Raw genomic sequence first — 24,768 nt, 5'->3', positions numbered from 1 at the left:
AAGCTGTAATTTTGTCCCCTGCCCCACACAAGCCTGAAAAACTCTATAACTCAGGAGCAGAAATAAAACTGCACAAACTGCAACACATGGGATCTAAATCTGGTGAGAACCCTATCTTCCAAATGCAAGAATATATAGGCACTGAATTTTGTAACAAAGAAGCTCCTTCTGTCTTGAAGTGATTGCAAAGCTATTTGCATTCAATACTGGAGATATTGAATTCATCTGTCTAGTAAATGTTGTGTTAATATTTTTCACTATTCTGCTTTCCATAGGAAGTTTCTGAACTTTATGTACTTTGTCCTCAGTTCTTAGAATGCAGTAAATATATGTCACTACTTTTACATTTTCTCAGGAGAGAGAGAGATGAAGATTGCAGCTGAGTAGGTGAAACTCCAACAGGTCAGAACTGTTTGGGTTCTTGGCATTCAGGAAAAATTGGTGGGATTTCCTATACTGTGTTGTCTCTCGTTGAAAAGAGCATGCACCAAGCTCTGTGATGTACTTAGTGTAATCACCTCCTGGCTCTGTTAGGCAATTCATCCTTCCATTATTTCCCCTCTTATAAACCCAGATCATAAGAGCATAAGGTACTTATGTGAAAAGTGACCAGAGAGAAAGTTACCATTGGTATTTGCACGGATCAAGAGATGATTGGTCTGTGTAAACTGATGATTCAGGAAGATGGTACTGAATTAGAGCCCTGTAGAAGGTCACCACTGCAGCCCAGCTGGCTAACACATTGCTCTCTGGACACAGAGAATCTCTAGGCACACACTTCTCATAAATCTGCTCTAAATATATGGAATAACCTCCAGCAGTTTTTAGTGGAGGTCCCTGAACTTCTGTGATTCACCTTTCTGCTAAAACTCAAGCTGCCAAAATCTTGCATGGTTTTTGTCTTTCAGGGAGGTACCAGAGGAGCCCATGATTTCATGAGGGGCTATGAGTGAACAGAATTGCCTATGTAAGGACAGTTAATAAATTTTGTCACCTACCCTGCTGACAAGGCCATAATTTTCAAGGATCAAAGCTCTTCACGGGGACCCTCTGGTCTTTGCCAGTGCCTCCAGACACCTCCCAGGCTCAACCCCGTTGCCTTTAGACTTCTTTTCATTCTGACTGATGGGCACCACTGCCACCCTGATGGAATTCTCCACTTTCCCACTATCCCCTTTTCTGTTTGCCACCTTTATTGCTTAGTGACGCATTTTCCTTCACTGTGCAACTCCTCTCACATACACCCACTCCTCTCCCTGCAATCAGCCCTGCATTTGAACAGAAGTACCACCCTCTGCAAATCCCCAGAAAGCCAAGCTGCTGCCAAGTCTGTGATAGGAAGTGAACAAGGCACAGTCAGACTGAAATCTTCAGGCTCCACTGAAATTTAAACTCCCATTTTCACTCCTTTTGGTGAGCTCACTCCCTCTGTCAGAATCAGCTAACCTCAGCTTTCTCAGAGTATTAAGGAGGCAATTTTGTTAGAATACATCACTAATTACATTATTACATATTACAGCTGCCACGTTATTTTCTCCCTCCAAATCCCAAAGATTTGCTTACAATTTGAGAGTTACACCTTTTTGCTTCACCTTTTGTGCAGGGGACTCATTTACCTCAAGTGTCCCAGAGACTTTCTGTGAGTGACAGTAAATGCAGTAAATACTCCCCCAAAACAAGAAGCCTCCCAGGCCTCTGGGTGCTTTTTTTCTCCTTTGCCTTCCTGACCCTGTTGTGTCTATGCTGGGAACAGACACCCTGGTCTGCCACAGGCTAACTAATAACTGATATAATCCCTAGCAAAAAGCATTTGTAATCTTCTATGGCACAGCAGGATCTCTCTGCCATGTCCAACAACAGGGGCTATCAAACCCTGCCAGGGTTTCACTGACAGGGAGGTAGAGCAGCACACAGATCCCTGCTCAGGCTGTGCCAACAGCACACAGGGGCTGCGGCCACAGCGTGAAACAGCCTGGCTGGGCTTGTAAACCCCAGCAAACAGCAGAGAGACTGAAGGCATCTCCCCACATACAAGGTGAAAAAGCAGAAGGATGAAAGGAGAGTGGAGGTGGATTCTAGCAGTGTTGCAGTGGAAAGGAGAAAAGAAATCCTCTGAAGAAGCAGTTGGTTTCTCAGCGAGAGGCCTAAATCCATCTTTGCTGCTGTTCAGGTTAATCATTAAGAGTCCAAACTGCCCAAGAATGAGACATACCCAAATGCTTCTAATACAAAAATTCAGAAATTAATAATTTTAACACTATTTAGATGTCTGTCTGGCAGACTAAGTTATGTATTTCCTTTCTCCCATCACCTACAAGCTACAAGGAAAAAAAGTGGTGAAATCAATGTAAGGCTTAAAGGAGATGGTGTCTGCATAGCTGTGGTTGTGCATGACCTCACTCCTGCACAGGTATGGGGACAGCCACAATGACATGGAAAGTCAGCTCCTGGTAGGAAAATGTTACAAGTCACATCCATAATTACTGAGAAAAGGAAGAAGCAACACAGTGTTTAAGCCTGGCAAGGTACAGCTGGCAGGAGGTGAAATAAAGTGCAGGTCTACAGGGAAACAGCTGCTAATAATCTGCTCTGGGTAAGATAGAAGCAGATTTCCCTGTTAAAGTAGACACCTGTGTTATGTCCTATGCCACTTCAAAATCAAGGCCTGACTGGATATGTGAACACACACACACACACACAGATTTATATATATATGTCTATACACACACACACATGAGTATTTTAATGTTTTCTACAAGTGAAGGAAAGTTTAAGCAAGCTGGATTAAAACTAAATTAAAAGCAAAACAGGGGCTTCCTGTGCAATACCCAGTCTTTGCAACCCTTGTCTCTAATATTTCTTCCCTTTCCCTGTGTTCTTCTGATTCATGTAATTCTCTGTCCTTTCTGTCCCTGTGTTTGTGAAAATGCAGGATTTTCCCAGAAGTCTTGAATCAAGGAAGGGAGAAGCACTGTTTAAAAACAAGCGTTGATCCATGTGTTGAGTGAAATATTAGTAGCTGGAGGATCATTAAATTTTATATTTATTGCATTTATTATTTTGTATTTATTCAATACATGTATTAAATCTGGATTTTACACCATCATTTCCTCTAAAGTGGAAGTATTTTTGGGTTACTGGGATAGTTGTACACAGTTTCTATTCTCTCCTATTACATAAACCTGCAGATAAAGAAAAGATACTCCCTAGAGAGGGTGCTCACTGACAGCACCAACACCAGAGTTCAGCACTTGCTGGAGTTTCACACCCAATGGTAAGAGCCTGCTTCTCCTCTCACATGCATGAGCATGAATTGGGTTTCTTGAAATAAAGTGAGCTGTGCAGGCAAGTGGAAGACTCATCTCCCAAACAACAGATTTCTGAAGGTATTTCAGGCACTTTCCACTACAGTCAAGTTCACTATCAGAATCAGGTAGGTACCATCTTTTAAAAGATCTAGCCCTAGCCTCTGTAAGGCCTGACAGATGCCAAGGCTTTACTTTTTTGTGAACTACTCATGGCACTAGCAGGTTTCCTTTTGGGTCAGCAGACCCCTGTGAATCCCTTCCCTGCTGCAGTCCCCTTTCTGGGGATGTGTGCTGCCTGCACCCTGCCGTGGCTCTGCAGCTCCAGCGCCCGGCTGGCTGCAGTGTCAGCTGGCAGGATGGAGCACGTTCACCTGTTCCACCTCCAGCTTCCACGGGACACTTGAGCTGGTCTTGCTCTGAGCCTCACACACACCTCAGCCTCATCTCTTCAGCCTTCCATGCAACTGGAACTGCTCACTAAACATAGCTGACACTAAACTGAGCATAAGGAGAAACCCTCGATGCCTCTCCCTGCAGATCTGAGCTGACAGTAACATTCAGCCATTCCTGACATCCACTGGGCAGGGAAGTACAGGTGTCAGTGAATGGGTTACTGTGTTGGTGAGAAGGGGACACACAGAGGGAATAATCAGCTTTTTCTGCCGTGCTGCCTCTTGACAGCTCTTGCACACCTCAAATGAACATCTGTAGCTCCCTCTTTGCTCACAATCCTGCTGTTTCATGAGGTTATATTGGTGGGCTGTGATTTCAGAGAAGACATAAGAAAGAAGTCACTCCAAAGCTTCCCAAAGTCACGAAATTCAGATCAGTGGCAGAACTTTTCTGGAGCAGGGTTATAGTTGCCTCCTTTCTTGGTTTTGTATATAGTGCTCTACTCGTTAAGCTGCCTATGCTGCTTTTAGTGACTCTGGGAGAATTTTACACAATGAAATAGGATGTCCTAACATTTTTCTGTGCCACACACCAATATAAGTGCTGTTTAATTTTACCACAAGCTATCAATGCTGAAGTGAAATAAACAGGCCAATCACATTTTGATGGAACACCTCCCCTTGGGCCCTGGGAAAAAAACAATAGAAAATTTGTATTTATGAGGAAAGCCAGGAGCTGGGGCAAACTGGGCAAAATTGCTAGACACGTGGGGATTCTGTAACTTTTAAAAAGGATGAGGAATTCCCGACAAATAATAACTCCCAAGTAAGCAGAAGCAGTTACTCCTGGAGGAAAACACTGTTTTTACAAACCTAAGCTGTTGCAGCACTCAGAGCTGTGAAAGGTTAAGTGACAAACGATACGGACCCAGCGACGTTACTCACCAGTCAGAATCGAGCCACAGTCACGCTCGCACAACAGCAGTGCCTGTCAAGGTTTATGAGATTGATACCTGAAAGCAAGCCTGAACAGATGGGGGACATGTTCCTGGTGAGCAACACCCACCCAGAAAACAGCCAGGCTACATCCCAAGCTGCTAATTTGTATGAAAATGTAGCACCGAGAGTGAAATTTTCCAAAACACATCGGTAAGGAATTGCAATCCTGCTTTCAGCACGGGAGAAACATCAGTGTGGGCAGGGCCAGGTTAATTGAATCTCTGCCTCAGTTACCTCTGTAACTCACTGTGGTCTGCACCTCTGAGGCACTTCTGAAAGGGGCCTGAAATACTTCCCAAAATGTTATCCCAGAAGATGTCATATTTATTCAAATATTCAGATTTATTATTGGATTCATAACTGCACATTATGATAGCTGCACTGATTAGATTCCAACCTAATTAAGCTGCACCCTGATTTACATCTTATTTATGCAGGGCACAACACTGCCAAGTATTGGGCACCCCCCATCAGCTGCTGAATGCCCATATCCCCCCATGGTCTGTAAGCACCACACAGAGGTCAAAGTACCTTTCAGAACAAAAGCTATTGCTGTGAGGAGTGAAACACAATAATTCCACGTGGCTTTTCTAGCCATCACTCATGCCAACAGATGTCAGAATGAACTTGCAAACGCGTATGAACCTCAGTGAACAGTGCTCTCAAAAGTGGCATGAGAGTGGTCACAGCAGAAAGGTCCATTCCTCCATTCCCCACCCACTGAGCAGAATGTGTTTGCCACAAAAGGAACAAGAGAAAGGAACTGAACAGCAGCCCTGACAGACGATGGTTATGCAAAAGCAAGACAGAAAATTTGCTGGCTTATTTCCTTTATTAAGCCCAAAATAACACCTTTAAAAAATCCTGACTTAATGAATAAATCAAATGCCTTCATTAAAGAAACATTTACTGCCATTTTCTATACTTTATTTTAAGGCATACAGAAAAATATTTAACAAATGTGTATGCAATTAAATGCCAGGGACTGCTAATTACAGCCCTTCTGAATGCCTCTGCAAAACAAAGATACTCAATACAATATGTTAGAAAGGGTGGGGAAAAGAAAGAGAGGAAGCTGAAGACAATCTAATAGGCATTAGTGCAGATAAATGCTGGCCTTTGGCTACGAGCAGCAAATAAGCCATCAGTGTAACCCCAAATGGCAGCCAAAGGACATTTTAAGAGTCACATCCTTGCTTCTGCTTCTCTAATTCATTTCCAAAACATTTCACCTCTAACTAATTATGGAATTTAATGACAATGTAAAGGACTGGCTGGGGTTGCAGGCCATTCCAGCACGGCTTTAATCACATATCCTTCAGGTTGCAGAATCTTTATGTACTTAGCAGTGATTTATCATTCCTGGCAGAGGCAGGTACTTCAAAGGCAACCTCATATAAAAAATAAATTCTGCCTTTGCCAAGCATTGGAAAGAGCACTGAATTAAATTTTAAAATCAATTCCTACAGACAAACTCAGTGGGTTTGTCTATCTGGCCAACAGGCAAAAATTTATGACAGTACAGTTTTGTAATCAATAATAGCAATACAGTGCATGTTTCTGATTAGAAAAAAATTAAAGATGCCAAAACAACATTGCTAAATATCTAGGCTGTTTTGTGACAGTCCCATTGAGCAAAAACATAAAACATGCATTTTGATGAATTTCCAACTAGTTTATGTCATACTATATTTTTTATTTTTCAAAAAAGAATATTAAAACTATTGTAAGCTTTGTCACCTGCTGTAAGGCAGAATGATGTAATTTTATTCACTGCACATTTCCTGTTTGTGAGGCAAAAAAGCATAATTTAATTCTTTATAAAAGGGAAATATATATATAACTATATATATATATAATTTTATTGGTATTAACATAATGCAATACCATACATTGAGCAAACAGAAAGAAAACATTTCAAAATACATTTTTTAAAAGTATCTCCCCGTAAGATAGTATGAAATATCAAGTAATTAGCATTAACATTATTACAATACACCCTTAGCCAAATATATTAAGGAAAATCCACATTCTAATCACAGAGATAGAGGCAAACATCAACCCATAGGGGACTCAGAACATAATGATAAATACAATATCTGAATCTACTTCGAGTGACATCCAGACAAATACTGGCCCCAAAACAGCCCTCTGGAGTCTGGGTGTTACACAGAGAATACTTTGTGCCTGCTTGGCCAGGCAGCATCACTCACATGTTTTAGTCCTAGAAGATAAAGAGGAACCGAAGACTTTAACTGCAGAGTCTAATAAATCTCAGCGTGAGGTATCTTCTCCATCATTATCCAAACGAGTGCCAGTGTACCCTTTGGGAATTCATTACAAACCATTGGATAAATGCAAGTCTCTGAAAGGTCTGTACATACCTCCACTTGACAGAATACACTTAGTTTAGCATGACACAGTAAGGAAACTTCCTTCGCTAATGTGAAGCACGCTTAAATGACACGACTCTGTCTGGTTGGCCTGAATGGGTTCACTGGAGTTCAGTACAAGCAATGGGAAATTACAGTTACCATGGCTGAATCCCTCTTTAATTCCTCGAGGTGTGCAGAACAAAACTGAGTGACATCAAAGCCCTTCCCCTGCCAAGACCCTCTTCCCCTTCCGTTCTCCCGTGCGGGGGGCAGTATTTTCTGCAAATGTGCTCCGTGTAGACTGGATCTGACTTTGTGCCTAGTCCCATTGTGGAAAGGGTGCATTCTTCAAAAGACTGGCCATGCCCTTTGACACCTTCCTGGAGGCCTCATATTCAGGCATGTGGTTGTCTATGATTTAACAGGTCTGTTTTCTGTTATAAACATCAAAGTTATTCAAGAAGAACTGACTTTCTGAACGGAGGCCATTAGGTTGCTTGCAAGAGGCTGAAGTTGAGTCTCCGTCGTGCCAATTCTCTAATGATAAGTTTATCAACCTTTGAGTCCAATCGGTTCAGTGCCAAGAGATGTGGTTCCCATTTGACATGGAGAGGTGCTATCAACTCTCGCAGTGTATTAGCCTAATATGATAAAGCAGTGATACAATATGTTGAAAGATCGGTGATGTGCCATTATTTCCATATCATATTAGTAAATTAGAAATACTATCATGCAAACAAGAGCAAATAGCAAATCTGGCATACAGTAGCAGCACTACAGAGCCTTTCTAATCTGCATGCAGCTATGCTCGTGAGGACAGAGACATGGCACTGTTCTGCTATTACACCTCACTCCATTAAAATATCCATCCCTGATGCAAAAGAGGTATTTAGGGCAGAAAGTTATATATTCTCTTTTTGTAGATATGTTTTTAAAAAGAACAGAACAAAGACCAATAAAAAAACCCCCAAACAACCCACAAATAAAACAAGAGAACAATACACATCCTAACCAACTTGGTTGGTTTTCTCCATGTTGAAGACACATTAGCTCATTTGGAAGCACTGGGAAAGGGTCACATGAATGAGGAGAATGGAAGCAAAGAATGTGCCCCAAATCCACCAAACGTGCTACAAACACAGAAAAATATCCTGGTGGCAACTTATGCGTGAACTAGAAAAAGAGGTGGCACAACACAATCTGGCTCCTCTCGTTCTCCTAGCTGACAGTCCAGCGTTGTGCAATGTTGGGTGAAGGATAAGATACAGAGCTAGGAGATCGTGTGATTTTGCAACCACACTGACATTACACACTTCCATAAGCTAGGGCTTGAGAACTCGAGAATCTTTGTGGACCTGTGTTAGCAAAGAAAAGAGAAAGAGAGAGGTGGAATAAACAGCATACAGCTAAATTGTTTACTTAGAGTTTCTGTGTGGATATGCAGTCTCTGCACAGGCAGTTTCAAAAGCCTGGCTGCTCTCAGTGCATTCCCTGTTCTATTGCCTACTACACTAAACTGTAATAAAAATTGAAACTCCATGGATCTTTACATTCATTGTCATTTAAAATCCCAGATATGAAAAGCTGGGGGATGTTTTGTTGTTAAAAAGAAAAAAACAAACCGCTTTAAGAAAGAGTTCAACTGTGCATAATGTAAAGACATACGAACTCATTCCAATTTAACTGGTGAGATTTGTTTAACCTCGTTAAAGAGATTTTTTTTTTCCAAAAGACAGGATGGGAAGGAAGGAAAATATAAAGTATTGCCATTTTTATTCTTGAACATATCACAAAATGTCTGGAAAGCAGACAAGAAATGTTGTCTCAGGGACAGAAAACACAAGGTAGAAAGAATCCCAGATGGAAACATTGGTGCCATTTACTCCATACACGGCAGTAATTGGAAAACGAGTTTCAGAGAGGCAGAGGGTGAGCAATGCTACACAGAACTCAAACCCAGTTCAGCCTCTTCTCTGTTCCTGATATTTCCTGGGACTCTGTGCGTCAACAAGGAGAGGAGGAAGAAGAAGTGTGAGGAAAACAGTTTATATAACTAAATTCTAAGTATAGCAGTCAAGAGAAACTTTTACATAACCTATTGTTTAAAATAAAAAACATTTCATTTCACAACCAAAACGAAAAAAACCCATTCCCAACCCCCAAAACCAAACACCAAACCCCTGACAAACAAAAGGCCAAACCAGCACATTTCACGACTCATGGGGTTGAGGAAAGGGAGACTTTGTAGAGTACAAAGGGGAATATTTTTCAGATTTCATCCCGTTTTATACTACAAACAGCTGTAGCATTGAAAATAAGAGTCTTGGATTGATTTGGAAAAAGGCACTAAGTGAAAGAGGATACTGCTGCCTTGTAGGTGCCACTTCTGCAGCTCCAGGAGATCCTGTCATCTTACGGCTGTTGTTCATACAACTCATTCACTAAGAATTCAGAAAGTTTGTTTCAAAGGTCAGTCTTTGGCAAAAGAAAGTTCCCTTTTTGTGAAACAAGGTGGCTGTGAAATAAAGGAGGGTTACTGAGTTAAGGCAAGGGCATTGTCTGGCAGATGTCTATACCCAGCTCTTCCTCATGCCCAGCTGAGTCTGGCTGGGACTCGTCCTCTGTCTGTGGAAGAACTGTGCTGCCTTCAATACATGGTGGGACAGGACTTGTGTTATGTACATAAAATTCAACTAAATTTTTAACTAAAAAACTATTTCTGAAATAAACCTGCTAGTAGGACACACTTTTGCAAAGACTATTCAGTAATATTGCTAAGGTTTGATTACTGTATAAACTATATAAATGATCAAATACTGGTAATTTTTCACTATCCCAGTTTGTATTAGTCACTGTGCATGAGGAGCCTTTCATTAACCTCTTAAGGTAAGTGGTAGCATATGCTGTCCTATTTATCTTAATATCATCATCAGGCACTAGGGGGCTTTTTGAAATAGATTTTCAATATCACTTACTGATAGTAACTAAGTGTTTAGAAAATCTGTTTTTTAGTAGTAAAATTATTTTTCCTTATCCTTACAAACCCCACATTATTCTTTCTGTATCACTAACATTAGTAAAATAATTTATATAAAAAAAACTCCAGCATAGGGTTTTGTCTCTAGATAAGGGTTTTAAAATTTGTTTTAAAGGAGAACAAATACAAATAACAAAGAACGAGTAACGTGCTTTTGGACGGATACTTATTGACACTACAACTTACAAAACTCATGAGACTTGCAAACATTTTGAAAAATAAACTGCCATTCACATACAAAAATGAATGTGACCCTGTGAATACAGCAAAGTGAACTTAGTGAATTTATCAACCAAATTATGTCTGCATTATGAGAAGAGTTTTATGGCAAATGACCTCCCCAGAGTGGTTACAGACACAAAACTGTCTGCTGTAAATCTCTGCCTATTTCTTCAGCTGATGTGGTCATGTGGGATGTGAGGAATCTTGTATCTGAGCAAACCTGCAGCAGCAGGAGGTACTTTACCCATCTAAAGTGGTAGAGACAGAATGCACCTGGGCTGGGATCAACCCACCAAGCAGGAGCAAAGGGATGCTCTGCACGCTTTTCTAGGCCAGGTGTCAAAAGCCAATAAAAATGTAAGCAAAGGGAAGCAGAAATTTCTCATAAGAGAAATATTTTAGAGTCAGAATCAATAAGGTCTCAAAATGGCTCTCACACAAGAAGTCCTATGTAAGGAAAGGGGCACAGAAGGTGATACAACTCTTTCTCTTTGAGACTGATTAATAAATAAATTTTTAAGGAACATCAGCAGTCACTAATGAGAAGGTATAAAGTTAGGGTTTTCACTTTGATGTGTTTTTTCATAATAAAAAGCACAAGATTTTACCAGTGCCACTTAAGAGTACATTTTGTTATCAATCTTCACATTATATATTTTGCCTAAACAGACTACAAGATACCTGGTTATCAAATGTTATGTTTATGACAACTTTTCTTTTCAAAGAAGGGTTAGGTTGAATAATAGCAGGTTAATAAACATTTTTAAATACATACTTAAGTTTTAGAAAATTTCAGACTTCTCATCTATAGTTACCATCAGTAAACCTGTATCTGCCTTTGGAAGATCTACCCTTTCCTTAGTTTTTATCCTATTTTGTGTGCATATTTCTACATCTGTCTACACATTCAGGAGAGAAGAACTTTGACTAGAAGCCCTTACCTACTATCTAGTCCCATAATAGCATATCTAGTTACACATTTTCCCCTAAAGATAAATACTTTGCATGAGTGATCAGGCTCTGAACGAGAACGAATGTAAAGAACGACAGGGAAGAGAAAACCTTCCCCATGTGCCACACACTGTGTGTGACCTGGCTGCTTCTGCTAGAAATCCAGTGGCAGATACATCTTCCTCCTTACTAGGGAAGTGGCTCAAGGCTCTCTGACACAGAGTCCTGGGGAGGACCACTGGCAGATCTGCAAACTGTCTATTGCTCAATGGTGGGAAGCTCCCACCATCTCCAGGTCTCAGATGCCATTGCAGAGATGAAAAGGAGCTGGGAGAGAGCCTGGCAGTGAGACTGCTTGAGGAAGGAGGGTTTGGTGACACATCTGATATGACACATTGGTGTGTCCCAACACTGTACTCCAAAGCAGCACCTCCACACATTATCCTGTGGGAAGGCAGTTAGGTATGGAAGCAATAGCAGGACTCACTCAGCACTCTTCTGGAGACTTCAGTAAAGGGCACTGAATCAAACAATTATAATACAGGAGTGTGCTATTTGCAAATAGCAAGTTTCAGCTTTTCCAACATCACAATATAAACTTCAGTGTCCATGTCCTGACTGAGGAATGCCAAGAGCACAGATGTTCTGTGGGGAACACCAAGGTGAGGAACAGGCACAGGGAGGACAGATGTTGGTGTCAGCCCATGAACAACCCCCAGTGCCTGCTCCTCTGCCAGTGCTGCACTCGCTCCCATGAGAGCAGGGCAGTGGAAATTACAGAGCTCTGAGTGGCAGGCATTTTTCCTCCCACTTAGCACAGGATTTCTAAACTGCAAATGTAACCCAGCTCTCCTATGCACTTCATGTACTACAGCTACAGCTAAACAACCCTCTGTCTACCCAGTACTAAAGAAATAAATAAACTAAAATGCAACACATTAAATTGCCAAATGACTAACTCTTACTATATTATTACAGTGTATTATATTATATTATTCCTAATTCTGCCCCTATTTTGTCTCTCCATATTAGATATATCTCATGGTTATTCTTATGCTGTTCAGATATCTCTCCAATATCTGCAAAACTCTCTCCTTCAGCTCATTACCAGGGTCTTACTGGAGTGACACAGGGAAGTTGACAGCTTCAAGATGGAGCAGTTTGAGTGTGGTTATGTCAGAAAATAATGTTATTTTCCCAGAGTAGCTAATTTTGTAACCATTGCAAAATAATACAAAGAGCTGCTCCCAGACAAAGGAAGCCCTCTAAGTTGGGACATAAACAGTGAGACACAGTTGAATAACCATGTTCAAGAAAAAAAAGAAAGAGCAGCTGGCCGAACTTTTCATAGTTTTATATACATTTAGAGTGCGTAGGCTGTAATCACAACTTTAGCATCCCACAGGGTAGTTTATGAATTCTGATAATGATATTAAAATTTCTGCATATTGGCACTCAAATTGCTGGATTACAGGGAGACTTAAGTTACACAAGCCTATGGGACAAGCTTCACCCAGGAGAAGTCTATGTTACAACCCAGAGACAAGCATATGAGGCACATATCTAATGGTGAGATTCCTTTCAATACGATTCTTAGTACTACTGTAAGCTAAAATCAGCCAGGCTCTGATTGCAATGGCATATAAAGCTCAGTTTAATCAACCAAATCTCCTGCATTGTTTATTTTGAGAACTACTTGAAAAGCCATGTCTTTTTTCCCTGATCATAAAGCAGGAACTGTAGTTCCAGTCTATCACCCCATGAAAGAGTTAATGTACAACACAAAAATGGGAGCTGTGTTTCCCAACCAATGTTTTGGACATCAACCCTGAAAAAAAGTAGTGTAATAATTTTTTGCATTGTTATCAACAAATTTAATAAGGAGTATTTAAGGAGATTTGGTCTTATTATTGTGACAAACTATTCTCCTTATTACTTTTTAAATTACTTTTTCAAGCAGTGTATTTCTGGAAATTTTTTTACATTAACTTACTCAGGGCTTTAAAATCAGTCAAATACCCATGGCATTAATTATAGCATACCAAATTTAAATTTACTCAAACAATTTTTTAACTTCAAGCACTAGAAGTCTCTTTGGTAAGAGAAGGCTTACAGCTCATCATCAAGTAACATAATTGCTTTTTCTGGTGGTGCATTCCTTACTGAAAACAAAAACACCAATACACTGACAAAATCCCTGGTGTGACTAAATAACATCCAGCCAGACTGTCATGTTCCCACTGCCAGGAAACATCCAAGGGCAGATAGAGATGCTGCCCCTGCCACAGCTGAAACAACCTGGGATCCCTTCTCTGACTGGGTCAAGAAAGAGCCACAGATCACCTGAACACTGTAAGTTACTGATATGATACCATGTGGTTAAGGTAAAATGAACAGACTGAGAAAAAAGTGTTATCTTCTTTGTGCCACATTCAGCTGAGGTCTTCCAGCAGCTTTTGCTAAAACTTCCAATGGAAATGATGTCAAAACATACTCAGATGGGGAAAACTGGGGGGCAGATTATTATTGTTGTTATATTAATACTGAGCACGTTGAGATATTTTAACTTAATTTGGAGCTCACTGGAGGGACACACACACAAAACATGGACTCCACTATGACTCTTGTGGCAAGGGCAACAAGTGAAATGTTGGCACCCCTCCTGGCTAGTTGTGCTATGTTTAACAAATATTCCCTTTTCCTCTCCTCATGTTCTAGCATGTGTTTCATCTGTCAATCCAACTTGCCTTGACTGTTCCCAGGCAAGTATTACCATTCTGCTCCAACTCTATTTTTGACTCAGCCAGGTCTTTTTCAGGTTTGAGGAGGACCATATTTAGCAACAAAAGTCCCATCAGACCTGAAACCCTCCCTCACAACAACAACCTGAAATATACTGCACAAAACTAGCATATAAATAAATTGCTTTTAGAAGCCTTGCCTTTAGTTAGTTTGGCTCCCATAAAAATAAGACAGGAATCACCTTTCTTATTCTAAACCAATGATTGAGCTGCTTTCTTGGTTATTTATGGTATTTATAAAAGTCCATCAGACCAACATCAGACCTTCTTGTTTTCCTGAAGGAAATTCCTTTACCTATTTCAGAGTATAAAATGAAGAATTACTGATTAAATGTTTCACACCTGTTGGATGCTGAAGGCATGTACTTTCATCTCATAAATATAATTATTTTATGAGAATAATTATCTCTATATAAAAAACTGGCACTGAAAGATTTTATGCAAGGTACTCTTCTGACAAGCCAAACATTGCTATGTTGTTTGTTAAGAATTGCTTGCATATTTTTAATGTGCAAGAGCTGTTTTCAGAGGGGATCCAATTTTTTCATAAAAAGTGTATCTTAAACCTGTCATATTCTAAACAATGCTATCACTAGTGTAATAAAAGAAAATCAGGTTTGCACAGGGATTTCATTACACTAAAACTTCCTGTTACAGGAGTCAAATGCTGAAAACATCAGAAGCTCCTGACTGTATTTTAACTGTAAAGATAGCAACAAATGGCAAATTTTACATTATTTCAAATCTCGAACATGCTAGACTGGATGAGATATAGCATGGATAGTATCTCTTGAAGCCTGCTAAGACAGTATTTCTCTATGCCCTTTAGTGGGGGAAAACTAGCAAACTAATCAAGGGAATATCTTGTCATATCACCTTATGTGTTTAAGCTCCTGGTTAAATATTCTTTCCAAAAACCACAAGGCTGCCATTCATGAAAATGCATGGCAAAAGGGATTTATCAGAATGAAGGATGCCCTGCCGGGGTTTCATGATGCTGTGATGCCCAGCCATGCAGGAGTCCTTAGCCCTCCTTCCCAGCCCTTTCTGAAATTCAGGCATCCACCAAAGACTCTCTTGGCAAGAGGACATGGTGCACCCAGTGGTTTTCAAAGAAAGATCCTGATAAATTTCTTGGTGAACTGGTGATAATCAGTAAGGAGGTACATCTACAGTCCCATCAATTCCTCCTCTTCCACCAGTTCCTCCAGCAATTCAGGAGGTTTTTACCCTCAATGACCTTTGTACAAAGGTACAAAGACATCAGTATGAAAATTGTTTCTCTTTAGCCTCTTCCTTCCTAATTCATCCTCAAGCATCTCCAAAACATACAAACTGCCCCTGCCACACACTGTGTAGCTGCCATACTTCTGTATGATGCATTGTTTCACAGAAAAAAAAATTCCTGTACTCAATATATTACAGCATCAATATATGATTCAAGCCCAGTTCTCTTCTCCTGCACATCTGACCCCTTCCTAGTGTGGAAGGGCAGAGCCTGGGGGAGACCTGCTGTCCTCCTGGAGTGATGGAGCAGTGCACACCAGGGACCAATCTCCCCATTCCTAAAGTCAAGCTCCTCTACTGGCAGAAACCACTGGAGTTGTGTTGGAGATGGGAATTTCTCAAAGCCTTTTGAGTTGTTAAAAGTGCTTTTCTTTTCAGGAGAATGAAAACAGGATGTCTGCAGCTTTCAGCTGGAAATGAGAGTGCCATTATCTCAGAACGTGCATGACTATTTGCTGGCTTCTGCTACCTCATCCAGGTCTTTTGATCACAAGGGAAAAATACCTTTAGTTTCCTCAAAGTTAACAATATGCAGGAAAAGAGAAGTCTTATGAAAGTGAGGGCAGCTGTTCCCCAAAGGGCTGCCCCAGCTCTGGGGGCAGCAGGGGAACAGCTGGTGTGAGATGGTGGCTGATCAGGCTGAGGCAAGGAAGAGGACTTGGAGAAAGGTGGGTGCTGGGTGGGAGGGAGCACCCACTGCAGCTCCTCCCCTGACACCTGGCCCTGGCATTGCTGCAGCAATCCTGGGAGATGGGAACACATTTCAGACATAACTAGTTTTACAAGAAACCTCTTGATCTGGGTGATGATGTGAAGGGCTCAGCCTGCTCCACTGGCAGCCTCCAGCACCCCAGAGCTGCTGAGCACTCAGCCCTTGGTCAGCCAACAGTGGCAGAAAGGGCACTGAGAGGCTCCAAGAGAAAACCCCTCACTATCACTATAACTGGTGACTGCTGTATGCAAGGGAATCCAAATGGACCAAAACACCCTGAGATGCTGGGGGAAGGGTTACCTGTAAAAACAGCCACCTTTTGAAAATGGCAGGTAAGAGTGTCCTTCTCTCAGGGGATAGTAAGCCAAAGGATGCTTGTAAGGAGGAGTTTCTGCTGTCCAGACCAGTCACATGCATGAGCAAGGTTGCCCTGGACAAGCTGTAACATGACCCAGAGCTGCTATGCAGGGATTATGCAGCAATTTGCTATGCCCTCCTGCTTTGGTATGCTTAAGTGCTTTCCACCAAAATACCACCAATAAACAAAGAAAATACTATCATCTCCACAGCCTGAAAAACACTATCATGGAGCTGAGCTCTGTTCTTATCCTGTAGCAGCAACTTCCCTCCTATCCATTTCTCAAGCTGCTAAGCTATTGTCCTCTGCTTTTTTCTTCAGAAGCTACATTGTCTTTTTTACTTTCCTCTCCTCTGCAGTCTAGTACATGAGAAAGCATTACATGTCTCCTTTCATGCATCACCAACATCAAAACCAAACCTTTTTCTTTTTTCCCTATCAGGCAGAAACATCTTATACCAAACAGCTCCCTTTAATTCTCTTCTTGGATTGCACTCGTTAAAATTGTCAAATCAGCTTCTACAAAAACAGAGAACTAGGGAGGTTGGATTCTACCTACATATAAATCCAGGAAGTAGTGTAGATAAAGCAGAAACATAAAAAAAAAAACTTCTTTGTGACATGTCACCTCAAAAAGCAGTACTGAAAAAGGCAGAAAAGGCCTGATAGGATTATTGTTATACAAAAGGTTTTTCCTCCAAGGAATGCGTGTGTAGGGCTAATCAAGACTTCTTCCCTCTAAACATGGGGGATGGAACAGAAACCTGTATAATTTTAAGGACATAAATGCAGAGAAAAGGTTGATAATGGCCTCTTCAAGTAACAGAAACATCTGAAAGTTTGTGTGCTAGGTTTAAAACCAACTAGAAGAAATGCTTGTCCTTCTAGCCTGGAGTTAAAATGTGCAACTCCTTATTGCCACATGACAGAACTCAAAGTACACCTGAGTTCCAAATCCGTAAAACTATTTTGTGGAAGAATGATCCATCAAGGGTTACAAGCAAGATACCTTTAACTCTCCCTAGAAATATGGTTTTAGGCATGGTTCAAGGCAGGCTAACCAGGTTAGCTAGGATATGGGACTCACCTCTCTCTGGTACAATCACTTGTTCTTGCAGGTGACTTTTAAAAAACCTAACTCAGAGTCTGAGATCTGATACAGAACTAGACAAATCAACATTTCAGACAATTTTTGCTAAGCTCACATATGCTGTGCAGAATGGAAATGTTAGATTGCAAGATTAAACAGTAAAAATAACAGGCTCAGTGAATTTTTAATTTTGCAAGGATTTTTTTTTCAGAAGAATGTAGACAAACCTCTTAAAGAAGTTGTGTATCTAGTGTCACTAAGTGCATTAATTTTCTACTATAATGCCAGGTCTTGTCATCAGTACAACTGGCTATTCCAAAGAGTTACAGAGTAGCCAAAAAGTTCAGTGTATATTATATGATATATCTATTCAACACTTCTGTGGAAAAATAAGAATTTTTACACTTTCTATGAAAAAGTACATGAGAAGGTAGAAACAGGCAAGAATTTATCTGTTCTGGTTGTGTATCTGGTAACAAAATAGCTGGTGATGAAAAAGTGTTGGTGACCATGATTTCCACACTTCTTTGTAAACTACAAAATACAGCAAGAGCATAGTCAGCTTAAGCTGAAGATGTTTAAAACAACCCCTTAGCAGTTGTAAGTTCTGCCACTTACTGTGCAGAAACCTTGGAGGGATTTCAGAAATGGAAATCCACAGTTAGCAGTCTAAGTGCAGAGAACAATCTCCACTGCTCAACTCGGAACTACCATAACCACTGGCCTTGGAAGAAGGAAGCAGATGTTAGGAAAACCCAGGAGGACCAGAGATGAAGATTTGGCTGTATACTTTTGGTCATTAATAACTAAAGATGAGCAACACCAGACTAGAGAAATGCAAAACGTACAAAGACAAAATAAAGAAACAGCCTAATGAATTTGTCTTTAAAAACATTTACTCTATTTCTATACAGTAAAACTGAGTAAGTCATCTGAAGAAAAAGTCTAAGCTAGTACTTTCAGAAGACAAGAGCTATGGGGTCAAAAACAACTGTTGCCCCAAACAATTACATTGATATTACAGGGTTTTCAGCTTAATAATGAGGTTGTGCCAGAGTCCTCTCCTTGGAAGACAACTTGGGCTGAGAAATATTTCAATGCACTGGCATGATCAATGCACAGAACATGGTTCCAGCATAAAATCCATCCACATGGCTCACCTTGGCTCAAAATGCTAAAATAAATAAAGGCTAAACTAGCATAGGTGCATTTAAAGTAAGAGAATGTTACAGTGCATGCTCTAAGAGAAATGTGACACTGTGGAAACAAAATACTTTTAAAACAGTTTTTTCTAACTGGGGAAAGGTTTATAACACCATCATCCTCATTTGTGGCACAGAGAATTAGAGGCGGATGGGATTTTAATTTCAAAAACCAATCACAACTTAATTAAACTCGTTCCATAGCTTATCCTCACCATAACAGATTTATGCCCTATTTCTAGTCTTCTTCTTTTTTTCTTCCACCTCACCCCACTCAATTTTGCAATCTCCTCCCCAGCTACCCTGATGTTTCCAATTCCCAAGTACTACAGATAGACTGCACAAACTGTTTCTTTTGTTTTTCAAGAAAAGGGGTAAATTAAGCCTCCACCACCTTGGGGGTGTGTGCTTTCCTTTGTTCACTGGGTTACTCTCAGCAACCTCCTACTCCCCATCATTCCAAGGAGCACTGATACTCAAAAATGCACACAGCCTTCTGACAGCCTTGGCAGCAAAGCCAAATCCATGCAGAATATAAAACCTTGCCCCTCCATGTCTGTTTTCCTCCAAGAAGAAACTACAGGGCATGGCTACTGGCTGCTCAGGGCCATCCACCCATACCCTCATCCTTCCACATTCAACCGCCACTAAATTTTAGGAATAATGAAATCCATAAAGATCCAAGTGCTATTTTCAAATCTGAATAGTCTAATTTTTATTTCAAGTGACTTTTATACTATAAATCCCATAGTCTTGTTTAGCCACAGCACACACAAGCTTAGGAAAATTGCCTTTTGGGATGGGACAGGCCAAGAAGAAGGCGGCTGACACAGTTCTGAGTTGCATTAACTATAAAAGCCATTTCCAAACTGTGAGTCTTCAAGGCAATCATTTTTTTAACTTTATGAAAACACTCATACTTCCTTCCTTCTAACAACAGTTCAGAAATAATTGTACCAAAAATTTCAGCCATCCTTTAAACAAGTATTCCCAGGAAAGCTAACACACATCTTTTTTTCCCTCTTCTTTTACTATGGAGACATTTTACAGATATTTTATAGACTGTGCAAGGCTTTCATAAAATGAATTTTCTCAGCTTCTTAGAGTTTGCATAGACACAAGGATAGCCTGTTTATGCTGTAAGATTCATGACAACCACTAAAGGATGTCCTAATCTGCTGGCAGAATTTGTGAACTCAATGTGAAAACAAAAAGTAAGCAGAGAACTTGGAAACTATTGATTTATTAATCTGCAATGCACTAACGTCTAAAGTGAATTTGTGTTTCTTGGGTCTTTTTTTAAATTTTATTTTTATTCCACAGTCTCATCATTTCATAAACCATGTTAAATTTTCAGTGTCTTGGTATAAAAATTTTTTGTATGGTTAAATTAGTCTAGTTCATTAGTAACTATTTCTAGGTCCTAAAATAATCACATGAAACTTTTGAGGATACCTGAAGAAACAGGACATTAAATACCAAGAACATACAGTGGCACTGAAGAAGGTAAGCAGAACAATGTTTAAAAAAAATAATTTAGTCTTGGATAGTTTTAGTTTGGAGTGTAAAATATAAATGGAATTTTCCCCAGGCTCTTTACACAGCCGGAAGTAAATAAATAAAAATACCCTCTTCCGTCTTCTAAAGCAATGGAAACCAGCAACTCCAGTCATCTTTAAAGCTATTACAATGAATTTAGAAATATAAATGTTTTGCTATAAAATTATGTACATGTACTTAGCTTGATTAAAAAAAATGTCTTGAGAATAACTTTTTTTTTTAATTATAAGTTTTAAATAAATGGCAGGATGAATTCTAGCAGGGATGGAAAAAAAAGAAGTCTCAGAATAATCAGCTTCAAGCCTTTTATAGATTCAGTATGATTTTTAGATTGGATTTCAAGTGTGCACATTAGTACAGCAAAAAAATCTCACTGCCAAGTGTAGAAGCTATTGACATACTGTTATATGAATTCTAAACCAGATTTTTTTACTACAGGCAAACACTCTCTAATTCTCTGTGTCTCATATTCACCATCTCTCAAGTATTCCATAAAGACACTTTGCACATGTAGGAAGCCCCACTAACAGGGGATTCTGGCATCACCAAGCCCCTGGGTACCATGCCAGGAGCTGTTCCTGTTCCAAGCCATCCCTTCTCACTCGAAATCTGAGCTCCTTTTAACCTGGAACTAAAAGCACAAGGATCCCCAGCTGAGTTTTCTTACTTACTCTCATTAGTGGTGCTGGGTAAAGTGATGAGGGCAAGCTTCCTGCCCTTGCCACTGCCTGATATCTGTCCACCCTCGAATTTACAACCAGGAGAAACCTCCTAAGTGAGGCTTCCTTAATTTTGCTTCCTGCTTGAGGCCTGTAAATCATCCCATGAATAAATGAACATTTCAAAAACTAGCTGAAAGATGGTTTAAATTAAATTTTTTTGGCAGCTTCTCTCTCCATCTCTGATGGTGATAACAACTGAAATACTTTTAAAGAAACCAGTGGTGATATTTTATATTCCAACAGCCCGAAGTTTACCCCTCTGGAATCCAGAAGAGAAGAAATAATTAGCTAGTATTATTTTGTGCCAGCAGTACTCAAAACGTGAAGCCAGCAAGCAAAAATCCTACTTAAAATGCAGACATTTTTTTCATGTAACTCAGTAAGATCCTGCTTGTTTCATGCTTTGTTCATAAAATCATGGTATTTAATAGCTCCCCACTAGTACAAGGATGCTGGACTGATAACCATCACCAACAGATTCCAAGATTCACAAAGTTGGGGCACAAAAGGAGACAAAAAATATTTATCTTCCTGTTTTTGAACCATGTGTTTTAAAAACAAATCTAGGGACCTATTTTATCAATAATGAATGAGAACATGAGAACTGCAAGACTGCCTGATTACAGAGCTTTTTCTGTTTGTTTGTTAATACTGCATTATCACATTTGTTTAAAAGAAAACCAAAAGAAGATCTTACTAATTAAATACACATGGCTACTATAAACCCTAAGAATTATACACTTTTGAGGGACAGATGGAATCCCAAGTGACAAAAGAATGACCAGAAGTGCTCCCCACTTATCTCCAGGGAGCATCTTCCTTGGCTATTTAGATGCAGAAGGTCTGTGACACAGGGAACCATCTTTTCCTTCTAGAAGTTCAGCTCTCACAAGTGAACATCATCAGCCACCTTCCCAATCCCAGGTGTCCTCTGATAGCAGAAGCCAAGCCCAGATGGAGGAGACTCCAGAGGTCACTGTTAAAGGGAGGGGCTGCATGTGTGGGGCTCCCCTGAGGCTGCTCTGCATCCAGAAACTGTCCCAGATGGCATTAATAGCCTGAACAGTGCAAGAGAATAAACTTATTAAAATCCACAGGCACCAAAGTGTGAGGAAACATCTCCCAGACTGCTGGAGGACAGTCTCAGAGCTGGAATGATCTGGAGGGATGAAATCCCTTGCCAAGTTTTATATAACAATATGGTAAATGCTGTGCTAATAGACACAGAGCCAGGTAAACACCAGGTCAGTCTGAAGGGCTTTTTTTTTTTTACCTAGTCAGGTTGTTAGTTTTACAAAATGTCATATATGTTTGTTGGTTAGTTTTAGCCCAATTAATTTGACATTTTAATTGAGCTGAGGCTTTTATTAACATGAGCTACTTAATGTGGATAGGTTAGAGGGCCAGAAAAAAAACAACTACAATTAGAAAAACAACCATTAAGCAGAAAAGCATCTGGGACACTGTACAGCCCCAAGTGAATTATGAAGTACAGTATGGTTTCCAAACAGATGCTTATCACAACATAGAGCATAAAACAGCCAGAGCAGAGCAACCTTCCTGGTCTCAACCAGATACACTGCACCCAGCTTGGACATTGCCACGGCAGAAGAGATGGGAGTCAGCCTGGAAAACCCAGGGAAGCTCAGCAAGAGGAGTTAAAGGCCCAGCAAACACTAAGTATAGGAAAAACTAAACCAACCTCCACAACAACCTTTCAGCTCAGAAGGGCTGCTGTAATGGAGCAGTGTTTGCTGTGCCATAAGGGAATGGAAATGCTGGGCTTAAATTGCAGAGGGAACAATTCAATAACCATAAGGAAAAAAAAATAAAATTAGTCCTTCTCAAAACAGAAAAGAGGAACAGCACTGTCTGGAGGGAATGAAAAATGCCCACCACAGGGGTGTTTAGGATTTGGAAAGTACAGCAGCTCCAGATTCAGATGACAGAGCTACAATGGATAATCTTCCAAATCATTTCCAACTCCCTGGCTCTGAGACAGGCACATCACACAGCTTTGCCAGGGTCTCTGCAGGGACCAAGATTTTAACCTATATACACTGCCCTCCTGCACTAGAAAGGTTTAGGAAACCAGTAAGGAGATTGAGATGCCAAAAAAAAAAGCATCTAGTGCCATTTTAGCTGTCCAGGGGTATCCAAGGAAGCTGCATGGGGCTGGCAGGTCAGACACCAGATCTGTGACCCTCTGGAGCAGCAGCTAGTGACTGCAAGGAAGGGCAGCCAGAAAGCCAGGCTAGCATGTTAGGACAATTCACAAAAAATCGTCCTACAATGTTGATTGCACAGACCTCCATGAAAATACTCATCTTAAATCCAAAAATTCTGAGGACTTCTTCTAAAAATAGATTAAACTGAACTGCTTTGTAACAAATGTGGCTCTTCTAGGGTTTTCTGTCCAGCAAAAAGAATTTTGGCAGGACGCTGACTGTAGCACTGAAGTCTTTAATATTCCATCCTACTTCTCATGATGAACATTAATTAAACAGGAATGTGTGTTTACATGGTGAGCCTCCAGACATCCAGCATGGTAGTAGTTTAATAAAATTAAATCCTTCCCATGTCCTTTCAAGCACTACTGACTCGAGCTCATGCTTGTTTTAATGACTGCCTGGAAAGAACATGAGAGCCACACACAACAGATGGCACCACCTGGAAATGTAATGACTACATTCTGAAAAGACTCCTCTGCTCCCCTAGTCCTACTGGTACTATGCCATCATCTTCTGACTCAATTTGACATTGATTATAGAATGAGCTTCATCTTCTTTAGCTTTAGAAATTTAAAATTGTACATTTCAAAAGAACATTCTCATGTAGGTAGCTAATTTTTTTTTGTAGATTTCTGTTTCCTTTGCATTTAGAAACCTTCAGCAGCCAAGTCCCTGCTTTATCTCAAAGAGGAACTATCCCAGTTCTGCAAAAATCCCAGTAAGAAATGGCTTTGTCACGGAAAAATTCCAATTACATTCCAGTAGTCAAATCTAAGAATGTCTTTAAAACAACTTTTAGTAGGCTTCAGTGAGAAAGTTTATATGATCTATGATTTAAAAATGACATGTTTTTCATGTTTGAAATCAAAATGAATGTAAGTTTAAATTCTAGGACAGGAAAACCCTCTTTTCAATGAAAAATTATGAGTTAATGAAAAGAAAAAAGATGGATTTCCTTTTCATCCATAAAATAATTTCAAAAAAGCTACATATCTTCATCTCAGAATTTTGACTATAGCTTCAGAATTGAAAGCACATTTAGAATTGAGGGAGTGGAAACAGCAAGTACAAAAAAAGGCTTTTTTAATATTGTTAGCAAAACTTTTCAGACCAACGAACTGGGAAGGAACAGCAGTGGGGTAAACAGAGAGCCCTAGAGGACTTGGACTGTCTTCTCTCTGCTGCTTTTGAAGTGTTTTACCATTCATGAGTGACCTTTTCCCAAGGAGAGCCTCTCTGCAGCCAGACTCAGACAGGCCAGCAGCAGAGACAGAGCTTGCTGACACCATGAAGTGGAAAAATCAAACATAAAGTAGACTGGTTACACAACACCTGGCAAGAGAATTAATGCAGAATATAAAAAGTCCCACCAGAAATATATTCTCACATGAATAAATTCCTTGTTTCACCATCCAGCCCGAAGGGGTCTCTGGTAGGGAGCAGCACAGCTCCATTGACAGTCCCCAACTTAGTAACTGAATTGAGGAAACTTGGCAAGAAAAGTAATTTGGAAGAATGGCC

At 40.2% G+C, this 24,768-nt stretch overlaps 1 protein-coding gene across 6 annotated transcripts in view; it reads right to left on the bottom strand.

Annotated features, from left to right (window-relative positions):
• The window catches only part of CNKSR2 (connector enhancer of kinase suppressor of Ras 2), a 208,892-nt gene that overhangs the window by 8,404 nt on the left and 175,720 nt on the right, over positions 1-24,768 (bottom strand). For 3 of the 6 annotated variants that reach the window (XM_033053289.2, XM_033053291.2, XM_033053292.2), the window contains one exon: positions 5,513-8,429. The exons of 2 other annotated variants lie outside the window; for them this stretch is intronic. In XM_033053289.2, the coding sequence (XP_032909180.1) occupies positions 8,380-8,429 (50 nt within the window). In that variant the 3' untranslated portion in view covers positions 5,513-8,379. Of the gene's footprint in view, positions 1-5,512; positions 8,430-24,768 lie in introns of those variants that run through there. One more of the 6 variants, XM_033053290.2, reaches the window with a different exon arrangement.

This window comes from Catharus ustulatus, chromosome 2, assembly GCF_009819885.2.
Source record: "Catharus ustulatus isolate bCatUst1 chromosome 2, bCatUst1.pri.v2, whole genome shotgun sequence".
Taxonomy (NCBI): domain Eukaryota; kingdom Metazoa; phylum Chordata; class Aves; order Passeriformes; family Turdidae; genus Catharus; species Catharus ustulatus.
This window is presented reverse-complemented; position numbering and strand designations above follow the sequence as displayed.